This window comes from Chelonia mydas, chromosome 1, assembly GCF_015237465.2.
Source record: "Chelonia mydas isolate rCheMyd1 chromosome 1, rCheMyd1.pri.v2, whole genome shotgun sequence".
NCBI classification, from domain to species: domain Eukaryota; kingdom Metazoa; phylum Chordata; order Testudines; family Cheloniidae; genus Chelonia; species Chelonia mydas.
The window spans coordinates 323,812,924-323,831,640 of NC_057849.1; the positions used below are offsets into that span (position 1 = coordinate 323,812,924).

The following is an 18,717-nucleotide window of genomic DNA, read 5'->3' on the forward strand; positions in this document are numbered from 1 at the left end:
GTGGGAAATTAAAACATTAATTTAGTCTAAAAGATACAAACAGATATAGCAGATAACAACATAAAAATCTGAAGATTTCAGATCACTTTCCCCTGGGCAGTAATCTAGCTAACCAAGACAGCACATTCACCTCTGCACAAAAGTAGTATGGAAACTATTTTCTCTCTGTGCTGGGATGAAAAGTGGTCTTGTCTGTCCGGATTAAAGTAGCTTGATAGACCCAGTATACAAGATAAACAGTCTCCAGCCAACACAGTATAAAGTAAATGTGTGTTTGGGGTTTGAAATTTTAAGTAACTACCATTTAAATAAGCTGCCAGCTCACCAGAACTTTTGTTTAGTGTTAATGAGGAAAATCAGACAGTAGGCCTTACTGGAGAAGGCTGAAGACTGGAAAACTTTTGATTGGCTGGTGATTGTGTTATCCATGTGTAGACCTGCCCAATGCTGTTTTCTCTATAAAACTTTCATAATAGTAATGCTCTCCAGATTGTGTACTTATTGGAAAGAACTGCAGGATCCTGGTGACTAAAATTACTCTGCATCCATTATAAATACACATGGGCACACAATAACTGGTATATTACTACATAAAAACCATAACCAATATAATCATTCATAACAGTTACATAAATGCAACCTCAGCTGTTATCACCGACATTTCATAAATGCATTTACCAAAAATAAAGATTCCTGAAAACCATGACACATTAAGTCTAGGTAAGATAAAACAGGTAAAAAACAGACAAGCCACTAGATATTCCAAAAAGAATAAATTTGCTTCCAAAAGCAAACAGGGTTACAACACATTTTAGAAAGAAAAAAAACCCTCTCCCAAAGTTGTTATGCTCGTAGCAGCTGATTTCTTACCCCATTCCAGTACAGTAGTGATGTATATGGCAAAAGTTTATCCAGTTTGCTAGTCTCTGGACACATTGTCCAGTACAGGGAAGCTGAATGCATTAAAAAAAAAAAAAAAGGAGAGAGAGATTTACAGAGACAAGGCTGTTTAAAGGTATAAGTTACCAAGAAAAAGCTTTATAGTCTGTTCCTTTTTTACTTGCCCTTTCCCTCACTAATCTGTCAATTAATTGTTTAGGGACAAATCCTGATGTTGCCACTGCAGCAGCTTCCTTAGCAGTGGAAGCTGATATGACTCCACTGCACACAGGGAGGAAAGGAATTCCAGACAGCCATGCAGGGGTGTCAGCTGCTTAGCCTCAGCTCAGCTGGGGTCCCCCAAACAGACACACAGGAGGCAGGGCTCAAATTGTCTGGGCCAGGGGATCTGCTGATATGTGAAAATGTCACAGGATACACCAGCCATTATCCTGAAGCAACCTTCGTGGAATGGCTCCGTGACCTGGCTGAGGCTAAAGGAGAATTACTCCTTCCCTTCTATTCATCTTTTTGGCACACATCCCAGCTATTTGAGCCACCTGCTAGGCAGAGAATTTGGCTCATGAAAGGCCAAAATGGTAACGGATCTCTCTTCCTGCACAACTAGGTAGCTAATCACATTTGTAAAGCTGTACAAATTGCTATAAAACCAGGACTGCAATGTACTTGTCTTCTCAATTAGCAACGGAGTACAGCATTACAACAGCTGAGTCACCCAACCAGGAGTACAACTAAAAAGATGAGCTAGCAGCAGCAGGAGAGTCAGTTTGCAGTTGTGTGCCTTTACCGTCGGATGTCTCCCTTTAAGCAAAAATGTGCAGTGTGTAGTTTAACACGCAATGCAAAAAAACACCTACCAATGATAAATTCCTGTAAGGGGTTAAATGTATAACATGTTGACAGGTTCTCAGAAATCCACTGAATAATCTGTGAAAGTCAAAAAAAGGAGAGTTTGTTACAGTTCTGTATTTAAAGCTTGTGTTCAAATGAAAGACTTTGGAACAGTCCAGACCAATGAACCCCTTTCACCTGCAGCTCAGTGCTCAGTCAAACAACATTTTCAGAACGAGAACCATTATACCCATTAGACTGGAAGCATGTTGGGGCCAACCTGGTCAGCTTCTAGGTGCTACCAAAATACAAATGTTTGATGATAATAGTGAACATGCCTTTATCTTTGTCCTGTAAGGCACCCAGCACACTCTTTTTCGCACTGAATAAGTAAATGTCCAGAAACATAAGGAATTAAGCTATATTCCCACCTGCATTTCCAAATCTGTTGTATTTCTGACATGTAGAAGAGCACAGTGCAGCGCTGCCAGTCTATCACTGTCCAGTTTGCTGTTCCAGAGGAACTGCATCAAGGAGCACTCATTTATTCTCACAGTAAATGTTCTTCCTGAGCAGCAATCCCAGACGGCGGACTTGAATGGGGACTGGATGGAACTTTTGTGCAGCATGTTGATTCTCGCATCCTCACCTGAAGGGAGTGGGTTTGAAGGAAGAAAGGTCTTTGAGTGTACATAAGCTCTATTGACCACAGATTTCTCCCCTCTGCCAGGTCCCACAATCTCATGGTCTCCAATGGTGAGAAATAATCTACCCCTCCTGCGTTCTCTCTCCCCTTACCCACTTTAACTTCCCACCCCACCCTACTGGCCTGCTGTTTTCAGAAGTGCTAAGCACCCACAGGTCCCTTTGAGGACCGTGAGAGATGCAAGTGCTCAGCACTTCTGAAAATCAGGCCCTACCTGTCTTTTTCCCTAGCACAGATCACCATTGTGCCTAAGCACTCAGGGCAGGTCTACACTACCTAAGTCAATGTAACTTACGCCGCTCAGAGGTGGGAAAGAGACACCCTCCCACCCCCGAGTGACGCAAATTACAGCGACATAAGCGCTGTCCACACCGGTACTACGTCAGCAGGAGATGTTCTCCCGCCAGCATAGTTTCCACCTCTCATGGAGGTGGAGCAATTAGCCGACAGGAGAGCGCTCTCCCGCCGGCATGCAGCGTCTTCACCAGATGTGCTAAAGCGGCGTAGCTGCACTGGTGCATCTGTGCCAATATAGCGCTTCTAGTGCAGACCTGCCCTCAGTCTGAACTGCTTCTTGGCCATTGTTCTCGAAGCTTAAAATGACTGGATGGGATTCATTTAATGACATTCCTTAACTGCCTTCAGATAGCAGCACCCATTCAGTAGTGCAAGCAACTACCTCCACTGCCCAGGACTTCAGTAGCGCACTGAATGCCTTCTGTTTTGGGGAGGGAGAAACAAAGTATCTAACTCTTGCTTGAATTTGAATCACTATTGTAGATGGCCACCATTTTAGTAACAGAGCAGAGTGAGTTAGCCTGTGCCACCCAGAACGACATGCTCACATTGTATTAGGCCATCCAAACAGCAGCATGTGCCAAAGTACAAGAACAGGGAGATTCTGCTTTGTAGCACTAAATTTAAACATAACCCAAAATCAAAACTACTTTGCGTATACTGGAACTGATTCACCACTGAGTTACTCCATTTTTCTGCCAATGTAATTCCAGGCCCACTCCATGAGAAATCACACCCACCCCATGCAGAAAATAAAATAATGCTTCCTACCTACCTCGGGTATTTCCGCAGGAAAATATTTATTTACAGTTCCACCTCCAACCAGCTATGAGCTTCTTTTTGACATTGCTGCATATGTCGGAGCTGCACCAGTCCTAGCACCCTACCTTTCTTTTACCCAGTCAGAAAAATGGCCTTCTGTTTTCAAACAAAGGCCTTCTGTTTCCAAAAACAACCCATTTCCTATAAAGTACTGTTATGTGGAAGTGAAATAATGTGCCTTTCAGATGAGACTTCAAAACAAATTACATTACTCTGATCAGGTGAAGGAAATGCAGATTTCCTCTCCTCACTCCACTCGAACATACATACACAAACTCAATTGGAGGAAGGAAACGTAAAATCAAATTTGCATCTCCATGTGAAATTTGAGAACACTGGAGCATCCATAAACATGCATAAGGGGATGGGAAATTATTAAATTGAGGCAGAGAATGCAATTCACTGAATGGTCTTCTTTCATTTCATAACACGCTAACAGTGAGTAATGGATGAAATAAGAAAGTTCATCATTTTTTTTAAAATTGAGTGTGCTAAAAATACATGTCTTACTCTGCCTGATCCCAATCTTCTAGGCTTTTCAGAGAACAATGTACAGTAATGCAGATGTGAGGCCAATAAAATTAACTGAATTCTCCTCCAAAGGGAGCTGAACATTTTCAAGAGTCTCCACCAAAGCCAACAATAAAAGAGATGCTAAAGACTCCGAAGTACTGAAGTTTTACTGTACCTGTCAGAAACAAATTATAGCACATCAGGTCAGGATGTTGAGTATTGAGAAGGTGTAGAAAATGGCCAGGCAAATAAACAGCCACATAATAGTCTGTTCAAAATAAAAAGAGCCATCAATTTGAGCAACTGTTAAAATATTTACTTTGGGAGGCTGGGATTTATGAATTCTCAGCCCATTTCTCTTTATTGGAGCAGGTTATGTCTAGGAGATATAACAGGAGTTAGTTAATAGCAGTTGCAGTGTTAACACAGGAAATATAGGTGATATATTCAGGTTTCCAGGGGAGGATGTGAGAGGCTCATGCCACTAAAGAGCACTATAGTTAGTAGTTGATCTCCAGAGAAGTCAACTTCAGAGGAAGTTGCTCACTGACAGTATGAGGTATTGCAATATCAAGTGCCAAAAATGGAAGTCAAGTAAGTTGCAAAATGTAGCAAATATCGTAACTTATGAAGGGATGGGGGGACCTTTATGTCCCTCTTATGAAGAGGAGAGGGGCCACCAAAAGGCTGGAGGTTAACAATTTCTCTCCCTTCTCAAAGTGGGGAGAGGAAACAAGAGAAGCTAAATTAGCAACCTACCGAGATTCAAAAAAGCTACTTCCTTCACTTGTGGGTAATCTGTTCTTTGTAGAGCAACTGTAAAGGTTTTGCTGTAACCTGGGAAGACACACATGAAACAGCAATTATATGCAAAGTATAACTAGAGAGAGAGAATATGGAGCAATGCAAGTCTATCCAAACCACAGAACTTCTGAGATTGTTTGTCTTTACTATGTTATATTTCTGAACAAATCTTCCTCTGCCTGGACTGAAACACTAGTCTCTATTCTTACCAAGAAGCGCTTAGAACTAATGGGTTAATTTTCCAGAGATTATAAAGCCAGAAGGAGCCACTGTGATCATCTAGGCTGACCTTCTGTATAACACAGACCACAGGACTCCCCTGAAGTAATTCCTGTTTGAACTAGAGCATATCTTTTTAGCAAAACAACCAATCTAGATTTAATTGCCAGTGAAGGAAAATCCGCACAACTCTTGGTAAATTGTTCCACTGGTTAATTACCTTCACTGTAAAAAATTTGCACCTTATTTCCAGTCTGAATTTGTGTAGCTTCAACTTCCAGCCATTGGATTTTGTTATACCTGTGACTAAAGTCCATTATCAAATTTTTGTTCATTATGTAGCTGCCTATAGGCTGTGGTCAAGTCACCTCTTATCCTTCTTGCTAGCTTAATTTATACAGATGGTTTTCAAGGAAGTCAGTGAGAGCTGCACCTATGCCTGTGAAAATCAGGGCTGACCTGCGCCCCTAGACACTCAAGCTAGGAGCTACCAGTTCCATCTCCCACACACAGTGCCTTATTGTCACAGGCACAGGGCTCTAGAGCCCTGTGCAGGTACAACATTTATCATCTGTGGATGCAGCTCCTCCAGGATGGGTGTACGACCCCCAGCTCTGCCCACTGCACCGCGTGACCAGGGACAGCGACTGATGAGCCTGGTGCCTGCCCCAGAGGGCGAGCCTGGGTGCGGGACGTGGAGCGGTACAGCCACACCAGAGGAGCTGTGGGAGTGGGGTGCTGGCTTTTGGGAGCGGCGGCCCACCAGGCTGCTGCTTTCACTGCTGCAGTTCCCAGCAGAGCCCTGTTTATTTTGTAAGGTATTCTGGTACAAAATGACACACTAAAATAAAGTAAGAAAGAACAATCGAATAAAAAAGATTAACTGTACCTTTATGTAAAAAAGAAACGGAGTATGTGACCTCCTTAGGAATATCAGGAGCCTGACTACAACACAGACAAAAACTTCCTAAAAAAATAAAAATAAAGAGATTAAAATGAAGGTTGGTTTTGTTATCATACTTGTTCATTGAATAAGACATGTCGGCCTTCGCTGATTCACTTTATATTTCTCAAAAGATGGATACAGGCTGCAGAACCCAATCCTAAAAACTAAGACTGTTTTAGACTAAAGATAACAAAGATGCTTTTTCTTAAACAACTTTCAGGACTATAGAAATATGCATACATCAAGGTAATAGCTTACATAACATTTAGCTAAAGAGGAAGAAGGCAAAAAGGTTGAGTATGAATAATAAGATAGGGAAATGCAGGAGAAAATACACTGTAAAGCAATTTTGGGTTCCGAAGGCTCAGCAAATCCTTCGAATTCAGAGAAACTGCATTTTTCAGCTCTTTGCTGTAGAAAACATTCTAGCACCGTCTGAACCACTGACCAGACCACTGTACCTACAGGAAGCCCCAATTTCTCGAGATTATCTATTAAAAGCTGCCAAGACGCAATGCTGTAATTCAACCTCAAGAGATTTCGCTTTATTAAAAGTGCCTAGAACTTCTGAGCACAAAGCTTACTATAGCATTGCACTAGTAATGCTACATATTTGGCTGAGGCATTTAACTTTCAGGAGAGGGGAAGAGAGAGAATTTCCTCTGGCTGAAATTCATGTTTGTTTCCAGCGTGCTGAATAGTTTTGGTAAGTTTGATAGAATTTTGCTTGGATATTTGAGTTACTGAAACATAAATAGATGGGGTGTCCCTGATCATTTGGGGCCTTATGGAACATGCAGAAATTTTTAAAGCAGCGGCATAAGACCACAGCAGGAAGGTTGTGGCTTTTCTGGGCCTCTTTCAGTGCTATTTTCTTGCCATGGTCTCCCCTTCCACACTGCCACTTTCATTTTCACACGCTGGGAAGGACAAAGTGAGCTGTGGAGTACACTGCCCTATAAAGTGCACAGTTTGAACTGAACGTGCAAACTAATGATCTTGTATTCAGATTAATGCATTGGTGCATTTGTATGCAAATGTGACCACAGAACTGGATGGCTCAGTAGACTGCTAACGGGATACACGTGCTTTCATCTCTCAGAGGTTGGTAGTGAACAAAAGGAGTTGCCATCCAATGGCTTTTCAGTGACTTAGATAAAGCGATATTGGTCTCAGTCCAGTTGCAAGTAGACAGGTACACATTTCACAAGAGCCATCACATCTGACACCACGTTAGCAATCTCAGTCAAGAGGTCAAAGACAGAGTATAAAGTGACACAAAGTGAACTATTTTCTTGCCTCAGCTGGTGGTTCCTGTACGACTGACACACGTTGGTGGATGGTGTGGAAAACATTGTGTTGCTAGTGGTCAAGTTGCAAATGATACTGTCGTTTTTCTGTTTATCCACAGAACAAGAAAGTTTACACCCCAGCACTGTTCACAAGCAGTAAGTCTCACACAAACCACTGGGCCAAATTCTCTGCAGAAAGTAATGGCATAAATGAACCCAGCTCCACTGAAGTCAGTGGAAGTGCAGTCATTACGTTGGAGAGTTTCGTCCAGTTGCTTTTGAAGTGTGATCAGCAGGTTGTACATTCAGATATTTGATAAACTCTCCTCTTTCTTCTTCAAAAACAAAGAGGGAGAAGAGGAGAAAATGTGGAGGGGGGCAGGGAAGAAGGAAAGCCAGAAACAAAAAGGAAGAGTTTAAAAATATAGTTCTGCTCATGCAACTCCATGATAAGATTTTAGGACATACAAGAGTCAGGAAATAGCAACTATAAACTCTGTGACTTGGCAACTATACATTAGGACAATGAAATTACCATCGAAGGAGTCATGCAATTCCATATATGCATAAAGTTACATTTCCTAGGAAACTAACTTTAATTTCTTGACTTTTGTTCATGTAGAATCTCAACCATAATGTTGCATTAAAGATACCTCCTGCAGCATCAGAACATCTCCCAATTCAAACACAATGTGTCACTGTACATAAATGGCTTGCATCTATCCTGTTTACAGACTCAATGCACAACACAGCCAAAGGAGACTCATCGATATGCTAGCTAACAAACAGTGAAGCAGAGGAGGCGATGGGTCTTTTATTCCACCTTGTTGTCTATGTTTCTGAAAGATCAATAAGCTAAATTGAAAATAAAAATCTCCAAATTAAAAAAAAAACAACAACCTCTAATCACACAAAGTTCCTGCGACCATACCAATGGTTAAATAACCATTAATGCTGTTCGGAAAACAGAAAGTTAATTCTCAGACTTGGTTGATCTCCGCTAATTTGTGAGTGGGGTTTTTTGGGGTCTAGTGACATTCTATCTTGTTAGTGCTGGCTATGAGTAACAGGGCTACTTTTCTTCTGCTACGGAAGTTTGAGAGAGGAAAAGCAGCTTCATTCACTGTTGAGACAGGCTATGGTCACTAGCAGTTTTTTATTAAATTGGAAATTGCCTAGAATATTCCATTTGAAATTGTGCCAGTTCTTTACTGGAAACAGTTTAAAACAGAACGAATAAGAGCCCTACTATTAATGGTTTGTAGCCTCTGAAGTATGCTAAGCACTTCACAGAAGACACATTCCCTTCCCCAAAGAGTTCACAAAGTAAATTTTAGATGAGTGAGACACAAACAGCAGAGAGGAGGTGAGGTGATAAAAAAAAATGAGGTTACAGCAATAGGATCTTGCAGTGCTCAGTTTATGCACGTGCACGTAGGGCATGTCTACACTATAAACTTACGTCAACCTATGTTAGGTCGACTTACAGCCACCGCAGTAATTACCATAGTGGTTCATGTCCGCTCAGCCTTTCTTCTGTCGATGGTGCCCGTCCTCACCAAGAGCGCCTCCACCGACTTAAAGGGGGAATGACAGAGCCAGGACTCTCAACTCTGGGTGCAGCTCCCCGCCAGTAGCCCGGCTCCCCTCCCCCCGTCTTGGCTCCCTGCTCCCCGCTAGGAACAGGGCAGCTGCATTGGGCTTCTTGGCTTTCCGCAGGGAGCACGGCAGCCAACCGGACCTCAGACGCGGAGCACCCCACCGGCAGCCCAACTGCCCTCGCGCCCAGGCTCTTGGCTCCCCACTGGGAACACAGCTGCACCCAGTGGGGAGCTCTGTGCCTGGAGTCCGGTCAGCTGCCCTATTCCCAGCAGGAAGCCAAGATGCCCAGTGCAGCTGCCCCATTCCTGGTGGGGAGCGGGAGCCTGGGAGGGGGGCAGCCGGCTCCCAGTAGGGAGATGCGCCTGGAGTCTGGTCGGCTGTGGTGCTCCTAACGGGGAGCCAAGAGCCTGGGTGGCAGCCCAGATCGTGGTGGGGAGCCAGAACCCTGGAGGAGCCCAGGCAGCAGCCTGAGCTGGGAGCCTGGGTAGCACCGTGGCTTGGAGCAGAGACCAGACAGCAGCCCAGCTTGGGAGCCAGCGTTCTTGTCAATTTCACAGCTCCGCGGGACAAGAATGCCAGCCAACAGCTGTAAGCAACAGTGTCTACAGGGACACTGCGTTGCCTGAACCACACTGACCCAAGCCCTACACCTCTCGCGGAGGTGGAGTTATGATGTTGGTGCAGTAGGGCACTTACAGAGGCGAGAGCAAGGCTGCAGCGTGCACACTGACATAATTAGCTGCCTTACATCAGCCTAACTCTATCGTGTAGGCCAGGCTGCTGTTGTAGCACAGGCGTCCACTCCAGTTGTGTTGTTAGATCCTGGGCTGCTCCTGGGGATGCCCAGGTAGCATCTGCAGGCAAGAGCATTTTTCTATGCACATCTGGTAGAGAAGGTGAGACCATTCTCTCTGATGCAGATTTTGCAACAATTATCCAGGCCTTTGTCAGCTTAATATTCGCTTGCAATAATGTACTTACATGGGGCTACACCTTGAGACCGCTTGGAAACTGAAGGTCGTGCAGAATGCTGCCGTCTGCTTATTAAGAGAAGTTTCACCTTGGATGTGCATTACATCTCTGCCCGGGGATCTGCTCTAGCTGCCAGTAAGTTTCTGGGAGCAGTCTGAGGTGTTGGTGCTACTGTATAAACCTAGATGGTCTGGGATTCGGTTACTTCAGAGAGAATGTGTCTCTCTGCGTCCTACGGCAGGAGGTGAGATCGGCAGAGATTCTTGAGCGGGCACCACCTCCGAATGAATAGCAGGAAGCTTGACTTGGAGTCTGCTAGAGCCAGGCACACTGACAAACCCACCACTTTTCCTAGGCTTTGGGGGTTGATGGGGAAAGCTAAGACTTTGAGGGACTTCATGGATACTTATGCCCAATCCTTTTAAATGTATAGGATGAGTGCCCAGAGAATACGATGGGCATCTAGAAGATTTTATAAATCTAAAGTGTCTCACAAGGTATTCCTGCACTTGGTTTTTTTACCCTTGAAGACAGGTTTCACATAATGACTGAAGGCAGTAGTGAGCATAAGAATGCGGGCTTCACCCCAGTCCTCATCTGTGCACTCCACAGATCAGCATAATTGGTAGGCTCGGCTCAACAGACTCTGAGGACTGAATAACACTGCTGACAGATCTGAAGAAGTCTGCATTAGAAGTCTGATCCAAAAGATCAGTGAAGCAAACAGAAAGATTCCCACTGACTTTGATAAGCTTTGGATCAGGCACTATGTGCCTGGCTCAAGATAGGTTAGTTACTCCAGACCTTCCATGGTCATTAGATTAAAAATCACTACAGCTACAATTTCCTGCAAGATCTGCTATGAGTACTATACATCAGGAAAAGTTAAGCCTTAAACATATAACAATGGGCTCCTAAAACTTCTTAGTAATTAGTTACACTACTACACGTCAGTGTAGTAATCTGTAACATATGATCATCAGAAGACTGTTTTTCATTATTAATTACCTGTTTTACTGGTAAAAACTTGCAGATTCAGAGATCTAGGTTCCATCTCTTGGTCTTGAGAGTAATCATATCCAAAATTCACAAATCTAGAAGTAAATAGAGACCATTAAATGCATTTCTTCATCCACAATGATTTTTAAAGAGTACACTGAACCCATGAAAGGTCACAAGGGAAATATAAGAATTAGATTATTATTAAACATTCCATAAGAAAGTTAAATTAAACAACAACTGATCAGTCTGTTTCTGTTAGTTTACTCTTAGGGTTGGGATTGCAATCTAAATGCAGCAATTGCTTCATAACCATATTTAAAAAGGGGACATCCCATATGCCTGCAAGTTATTTCTTCACTGCACCATACTGCTTAATCCCACACGAGCTGAACCAAAGTGAAGGAAAATTGTGCTGGAGGGTCTCAATTTATTCACTCGCCATATCTGAAAGGTCAAAAGGTTTGGAGCCCAAATCTACCACATGCCAAGTAGCACCTTACTCTGAGTAGTCACACTGATTGCAATGGGAATAGTCACAAAATAAGGGAAGGGGGCAGCAGCAGAACTGGGCTAATTTCATTGGTGTTACCAGTTCTGCATTTTGGTTCTTTTTCAGATTCTAATGTTAGCTGTAGTTTTCACAGATCTTGGAAAAATCTAATATGGCATAAGTGTTAATTATTAGCTACAATCTATCAATAGTAAATTATGCACTAAATCATTTTTTTTTAAATGGTCCTCCTCCAGACATATTTCTCAACCTTTCCACAAAGATTCAGATGAGTTTTAGCAATTGTGAAGTTGGTTTTCTTCAGTACTATATCATAACTGTACTGGTCCTGTAAGGTAGACTCCATGGCCAGCACTGCCAAGCTCCAGCTTTCTACTTAGTACTGAAGCATGCTGGGAGTGCTAGCTGGGGGGGACAGTTTGGAACTGTAAGCTACCACTGCAAGGCATGCTAGGAAAGAGAAAGGGTATATAAATAGCTATCATCCCTCATAACAGGAAGAGATGGAAACAAAAGAGGAGCTGTTGGTCTGCCCAATTACCAGTCTGGAGCTGAGCCCAGTAGCTGGAAAAGGAATCCCAGAAATGGAATGGAAGTTTTGGGAACACTGCCACAGGCCAGCTGTAGAGAGGATGTGACCTCAAAAGGAAACTAAGGAAAGTTGGTTTTATTTGGATGGGGACATTGTATCCCCCAGGAAGGGTGGTTTAGTCTATATTTGGTTCTCCAGCCAAACCGCTCCCAATGGGAAGGGACCTGTGACCGTGTTAAACTTCTTGTCTGGCTTCACCATACCAGGGAAGGAGATGAAGGAGGGGAAAGCTATGAGGAGGGTTTGAAGGTCATATGTGACACTGCTTCCTCCCCTTTACCTTCACATAAATCAGGTTACAACAACAGGTACATGAATTCAAGTCATACAGTGCAAAGATGCATGCAATGCCAAATGAAGTTAATGTATTAATAAACCAAATTTTAGACACACACGTTGACAAATGAGACAAAAAAAATACTGTGATCCACTTACTTTAATCCTGTGTCTCTTAAAGAGATGTCCAGGGGTGCTTCAAGCTGTTAACCCAAAAATCAGAACACACCTACATTATTCAGTATTTAAGGTTGGTTTTGCAGTCCAGTAAAGGATCCATCGGGCTCATTCACTCTTCATCCAACTCACCAATTTCACAAAGGAAAACGTGGATTCACCAACCACCACTCGATCCTTTTAAGTCATTCAAGAACTCAGAAAATAGTTCCCCCTCCCAGTAGGGGTTTTATACAACTATGGAATGGGATGCTTGTGTTAAGCCAGTGTAAACGTTTAATGTCTTTGTATGCCTAACTAAGGCAAGTTTCATATTTTAAAAACAACTTAAAATGTGTGTCACGGGGATGCCATACTGTCTTTATATGAGAAGAACATCAAAACAGCTGAGCTCCAAGGCAGCAACGCTACATGGATTTGAAGTAAAGCGGGGCAGGGAGTCATGGTCCAGGCTCATCAGCCCTCAGTCTGCCTTTTAATTTACAGTGCACTGTGGGCAAAATTCACTCCCACACGGAAGCCTCACATATGATCCCCTACAGACCCACTTACCCAAACCTTTAGCTGGGATGCATCCACTTCCACGTGTCAGGGCACCCACGCAGGCCCCAAGCACCAACATGAATTTCAGGCTTTGTCACAAAGAATCCAACCCAGATACCTACAGAGTGCCCTCAACACTCAGTGACATATAGACTCAATCCTGTTTCCATCGAAGTCAATGGGAGCAGGAGCAGGCCTTCATTTCTCCATTTACCGGTAATTTGATTTGAAAGTGCTGCTTAATTCCACTGGTCTAAAATTAGAGTAATTCCATGAACTGCAGTGGGATTGCACAGCTATTCTAAATGGTTTAAATAGTACTTAGTCCTGCCAGGAGTGCAGGGGACTGGACTAGATGACCTCTGAAGGTCCCTTCCAGTCCTACGATTATATGTTAATCCAAAATCAGTGGAGTGACTCGAATATATTTAGATTAGAATCTGGTCATTACATTTTGAAGAACGTTTCCAAGGTTTGTGGTTTTATATAATAATTCATGCTAATAAAAATATCAAATACAAATACTTGGGAATAAACATAATTATCATCCCTTGAAATATATAACTAAATCCCTCCTCAGACTAGCTATATGACAACAAGTTTATATCTATGACTTACTATTAAATTAAAGTTTTCATCAGGATAGAACTGGACACATTTTAAGATATTCCTTGATTCCTAAAATTAAGAGAGAGACTTTTATTATAATAATTGAGCCACATCACGCAGACTGAGAGATGGTTGGAAAGTCCATCATTCAGCCCTGTTTGCTAACATGCATAAGGCAACAAGTGAATGAGAAAAGGCAAAAACCACACACTAAACCCTCAAATAGCACTCCCCAGCACACATTCTTCCTTCTTGTCCCGGATCAATTGTCTATCTTCTGTCTAGAATTGGTTACAGTCTTGTGCAATCCCCAGTCACACTCCTTTGTCACACGCAGAAAGCCACTAGAAGGTTACATAACAGCTTTCAGTAACCTTTTGCTCCACAGAGACTAAAGCTATTGAGAACAGTATCTTATTTTGCAAAACTCCAAAGGGCCTCTCACAAAAAGTAGAATAGAGATGAGCTCTTCATTATATATTACACTTCCCATCCTTTCTGAAATACTCCACCTAATTTCAGTGCATCAAAAAAACGAAACAAACTAGCACTGAAAGTCCATTTTTGTTCATGCATAACTTAGGCTAAGTTTGGCTATTCCCATTAGTCAGAATGAAAAACAGTTTGAAACTTTCTAGCAAAGAACCATGTCCTCAGTTGGTGCATATGGTCTATGCTTTCTTACATCTATATGCCCTGGCTTGCAATCGATATTCTCTCATAATTTGGCAAGCCCATATTCCTAGGGCACATGTGCTAGCTATAATAGGTTTAGATAATCACACACATCAGCACTACCTTTAAAAAAAAAATCCCTCTGTTACCCTGGGAAGCACTGACATCATATCTCACTGCAAACACTCACATGTAAACAACAGCATGGAAAGTTGAATTTAGGCCTCTAGTTTTCATTACCCTACTCTTCTTACTACCCAAAATAATCCAACTCACACCATTATTACTGGCTTTTAAACTCAAACTTTCATATCAGAAAAATGAAAAAGAGATGAGAACACACAGATTCAATTTTTTCCCACCTTTGGAACAATGTAGAAGAGTCTTTGTTCTGTCATATCCCATTGTGCCCAAATGAGATCATCTGCAACTCTGTCTCTTGGGAGCTGGCCTGAGTTTTGAATCACCTGAAGGGAAGGATTTAAAAAATGAGCTGAACACTATAGGTCAAATACTCTTCTGTAATGAAGATGATGAACAACTCAGGCTTTCAAAAGATAAACAGCAGTACACAGAACAGCCTGATAGTTTTAATATTTCCAAGTAGCTTAATGTCCTATTTGCTCATTTCACAGGAGTCTCTGTAAACCAGAGGGTCTGGCACTTTGCAGAGGCAGTATGTTCAGTTCAGGAGAAATATTTGCTAGCTCCCAAGGAAGTTCCAGCTAATATTTTCTAGATTGGCACAGAGTTGGGAGAAGAAGGGAAATCACAAAGAACAACTTACCCACCCAAGTCCCTTGAAGGTGGGGAGGGAGAATAGATGGCAAGCTTAGTCCCAGGGAAGGGGAGAGAAATGGGATGCGAGATGCTTTTGAACTGACTGCAACAATCTTTATTAGCCAGTGAAGGAGGAAAGTTGCTAGTTCCAAAGAGAGTCTTGTCCCCTCTTTCCAAACACATGATGAATGAGGAGGGAAGAGGCTAAAATAGTGGGAAATGATTAGGACCATCTAAGTTTACCTTTGGCAGATGCAGCAGGACGTCATTTCAAGTAACAGTTAAACAGTTTATTTGACAGAAACTGGCATAGACTAAGGGCCTGATTTTCAGTTACTCTAAAGCTCTTTTCCCTACTCTTACAGGTTTGTTTTTTTTTAAAATTACACCCACCTTAAAACACCTTTTCACCGCCGGAGTAGTGTGAAAGGCCTTACAGTAACTGAGAATAAGGACTTGTAGGTTTGGAGGGGAAAAATTTATTTGCCACAATTAAATGAATTGTGGTTTTCATGATACAGCATAGATTCACAGATACTAAGGTCAGAAGGGACCAATTCGATCATCTAGTCTGATCTCCTGCACAACGCAGGCCACAGAATTTCACCCACCCACTCCTGCGAAAAACCTCTCACCTATGTCTGAGCTATTGAAGTCCTCAAATCGTGGTTTAAAGACTTCTAGGAGCAGAGAATCCTCCAGCAAGTGACCCGTGCCCCATGCTACAGAGGAAGGCAAAAAACCCCCAGGGTCTCTTCCAATCTGCCCTGGAGGAAAATTCCTTCCCAACCCCAAATATGGCGATCAGCTAAACCCTGAGCATATGGGCAAGATTCACCAGCCAGAAACTACAGAAAATTCTTTCCTGGGTAACTCAGATCCCACCCCATCTAACATCCCATCACAGGCCATTAGGCCTATTTACCATGAATATTTAATTACCAAAACCATGTTATCCCATCATACCATCTCCTCCATAAACTTATCGAGTTTAATCTTAAAGCCAGATAGATCTTTTGCCCCCACTGCTTCCCTTGGAAGGCTATTCCAAAACTTCACTCCTCTGATGGTTAGAAACCTTCGTCTAATTTCTAGTCTAAACTTCCTGGTGGCCAGTTTATATCCATTTGTTCTTGTGCCCACATTGGTACTGAGCTTAAATAATTCCTCTCCCTCTCCGGTATTTATCCCTCTGATATATTTATAGAGAGCAATCATATCTCCCCTCAACCTTCTTTTAGTTAGGCTAAACAAGCCAAGCTCCTTGAGTCTCCTTTCATAAGACAAGTTTTCCATTCCTCAGATCATCCTAGTAGCCCTTCTCTGTACCTGTTCCAGTTTGAATTCATCCTTCTTAAACATGGGAGACCAGAACTGCACACAGTATTCCAGGTGAGGTCTCACCAGTGCCTTGTATAGCAGTACTAAAACCTCCTTATCCCTATTGGAAATACCTCTCCTGATGCATCCCAAGACAGCATTAGCTTTTTTCACGGCCATATCACATTGGCGGCTCATAGTCATCCTATGATCAACCAATACTCCAAGGTCCTTCTCCTCCTCCGTTGCCTCTAATTGATGCGTCCCCAGCTTATAACTAAAATTCTTGTTATTAATCCCTAAATGCATAACCTTACACTTCTCACTATTAAATTTCATCCTATTACTATTACTCCAGTTTATAAGGTCATCTAGATTCTCCTGTATGATATCCCTGTCCTTCTCTAAATTGGCAATACCTCCTAGCTTTGTATCATCCGCAAACTTTATTAGCACACTCCCACTTTTTGTGCCGAGGTCAGTAATAAAAAGATTAAATAGGATTGGTCCCAAAACTGATCCTTGAGGAACTCCACTGGTAACCTCCCTCCAGCCTGACAGTTCACCTTTCAGTAGGACCCGTTGTAGTCTCCCCTTTAACCAATTCCTTATCCACCTTTCAATGTTCATATTGAGCCCCATCTTTTCCAATTTAACTAATAATTCCCCATGTGGCACGGTATCAAAGGCCTTACTGAAATCTAGGTAAAATAGATCCACTGCGTTTCCTTTGTCTAAAAAATCTGTTACTTTCTCAAAGAAGGAGATCGGGTTGGTTTGGCACGATCTACCTTTTGTAAAACCACGTTGTATTTTGTCCCATTTACCATTGACTTCAATATCCTTAACTACTTTCTCCTTCAAAATTTTTTCCCAGACCTTGCATACTACAGATGTCAAACTAACAGGCCTACAGTTACCCGGATCACGTTTTTTCCCCTTTCTTAAATATAACAACTGCATTAGATTGACTCTGATTATTGCATTTCATTTTAAATAGGACACACACTAGTGGATTTGTATAGTCTTCTAATAATGGCACCACTGATTCATGTTGCTACTAGCAATTATAAGGATTCATATCATATGTTATAAATACAGGGGAATGAATAATTCAAGGCATTCACATCACCACTTTCAAACTGAATTTTAGATGCATCATTTGGTTTTGTTGCTACTTCATGCATTCTCCATACAGATCATCTTTCTAAACTCTCCTCCATGTCAGAGTCTTCGAACACAAGGGTGAGGAAAAGCCCTTTCTTATCACGCAAGATATTTACGCTTTGGGGAAGCTGTGATGCTCTAAACATACCCTTTGATTAGGTCAAGTTCATAGACTTAAGGAGACGGCAATGAGAGGACTAACTTTCCTATAAGTTACACAGTATCTGGTTGAATAACCTACTATACTATCTGTACATTTATTAACATAGCTTTCACAGTTGTAGCCACAGTTTAAAGCATTACCAAAACAATGATTTAGAAAGGTCAGAAAAATCACAATAGAAAACTGGTTACAAGAATAGTCTTCCTCTAGTTTTTCCAATAAAAGCTTCAAAAGAAAGTTGATTTCTTACCACTTTGTGGTGATCTTCTGTGACAACATGAATGTGAAATTGTTCAATATCTTTAAAATTAGAAATATTGAAATTCAATTTTTTAAAATATGTTAATATGGTTAGCAAAACAATTTAACCACCTAGCACTGAAAAGTTGTGAGCTGCCATATTAGTATCAAGAAAGATTAACTCCTCGCATAATAGTTAATCTGAATAATAAGCTAAATCTTACAGTCCTTACTCAGGCAAAACTTCCATCAAAATAATTGAGATTTTCCCTGAGTAAGGGCTACAAGATATGGCTGCTTATGGGCAATGCATTAGCTAATCAAAAATAAAATAAGAACACAGTCAAGATTGGCCATTCCTCCAATATTGGGGAAAAAAATCTTATTAAAGTATACCTTTGTTGGAATAGCATCTGTAATATTATTACTGGCTGAGACCTTTCTTATTTCTATATTGGCTTTTATGGAAGGGACAAATAAGTAAATAAAAATGGATATTGAAGTCAAATTGGCAATATTGTTCTAGTCTACAGTGTTTCAAAATAATAGGATGTCCATGATTAACCAGAAAAGCAGTATATATTTAAAATATTAACTCAAATACTTACATTTATCTTCTGAAATTAGTAAGAGATGGCTTTCTGGAAAAGGATTTCTGTTTGCAACTGGATAGAGAAACTGTAAAAGGAAATTATGTAAAAATAATGGTCAAGAGACTTTGTTGCTAAAGCTAATCTAAGGTGTTTATAATTTTTAAG

General features: G+C 41.7%; 1 protein-coding gene across 5 annotated transcripts in view; it reads right to left on the bottom strand.

Moving 5' to 3' along the window:
* Positions 1-18,717, bottom strand: part of LOC102932823 (gamma-secretase activating protein) — a 63,075-nt gene that overhangs the window by 28,491 nt on the left and 15,867 nt on the right. For 2 of the 5 annotated variants that reach the window (XM_027826229.3, XM_007063788.4), the window contains exons 7-18: positions 18,568-18,637; positions 17,970-18,019; positions 14,652-14,756; positions 13,624-13,683; positions 12,445-12,488; positions 10,913-10,998; positions 5,982-6,059; positions 4,829-4,906; positions 4,245-4,337; positions 2,163-2,380; positions 1,758-1,827; positions 871-953 (exon numbers count right to left, since the gene is read on the bottom strand). In XM_027826229.3, coding sequence (XP_027682030.2) covers positions 871-953; positions 1,758-1,827; positions 2,163-2,380; positions 4,245-4,337; positions 4,829-4,906; positions 5,982-6,059; positions 10,913-10,998; positions 12,445-12,488; positions 13,624-13,683; positions 14,652-14,756; positions 17,970-18,019; positions 18,568-18,637 — 1,035 coding nt within the window. The remainder of the gene's footprint in view (positions 1-870; positions 954-1,757; positions 1,828-2,162; positions 2,381-4,244; positions 4,338-4,828; positions 4,907-5,981; positions 6,060-10,912; positions 10,999-12,444; positions 12,489-13,623; positions 13,684-14,651; positions 14,757-17,969; positions 18,020-18,567; positions 18,638-18,717) is intronic. The other 3 variants (XM_043552078.1, XM_043552079.1, XM_043552083.1) reach the window with 2 other exon arrangements.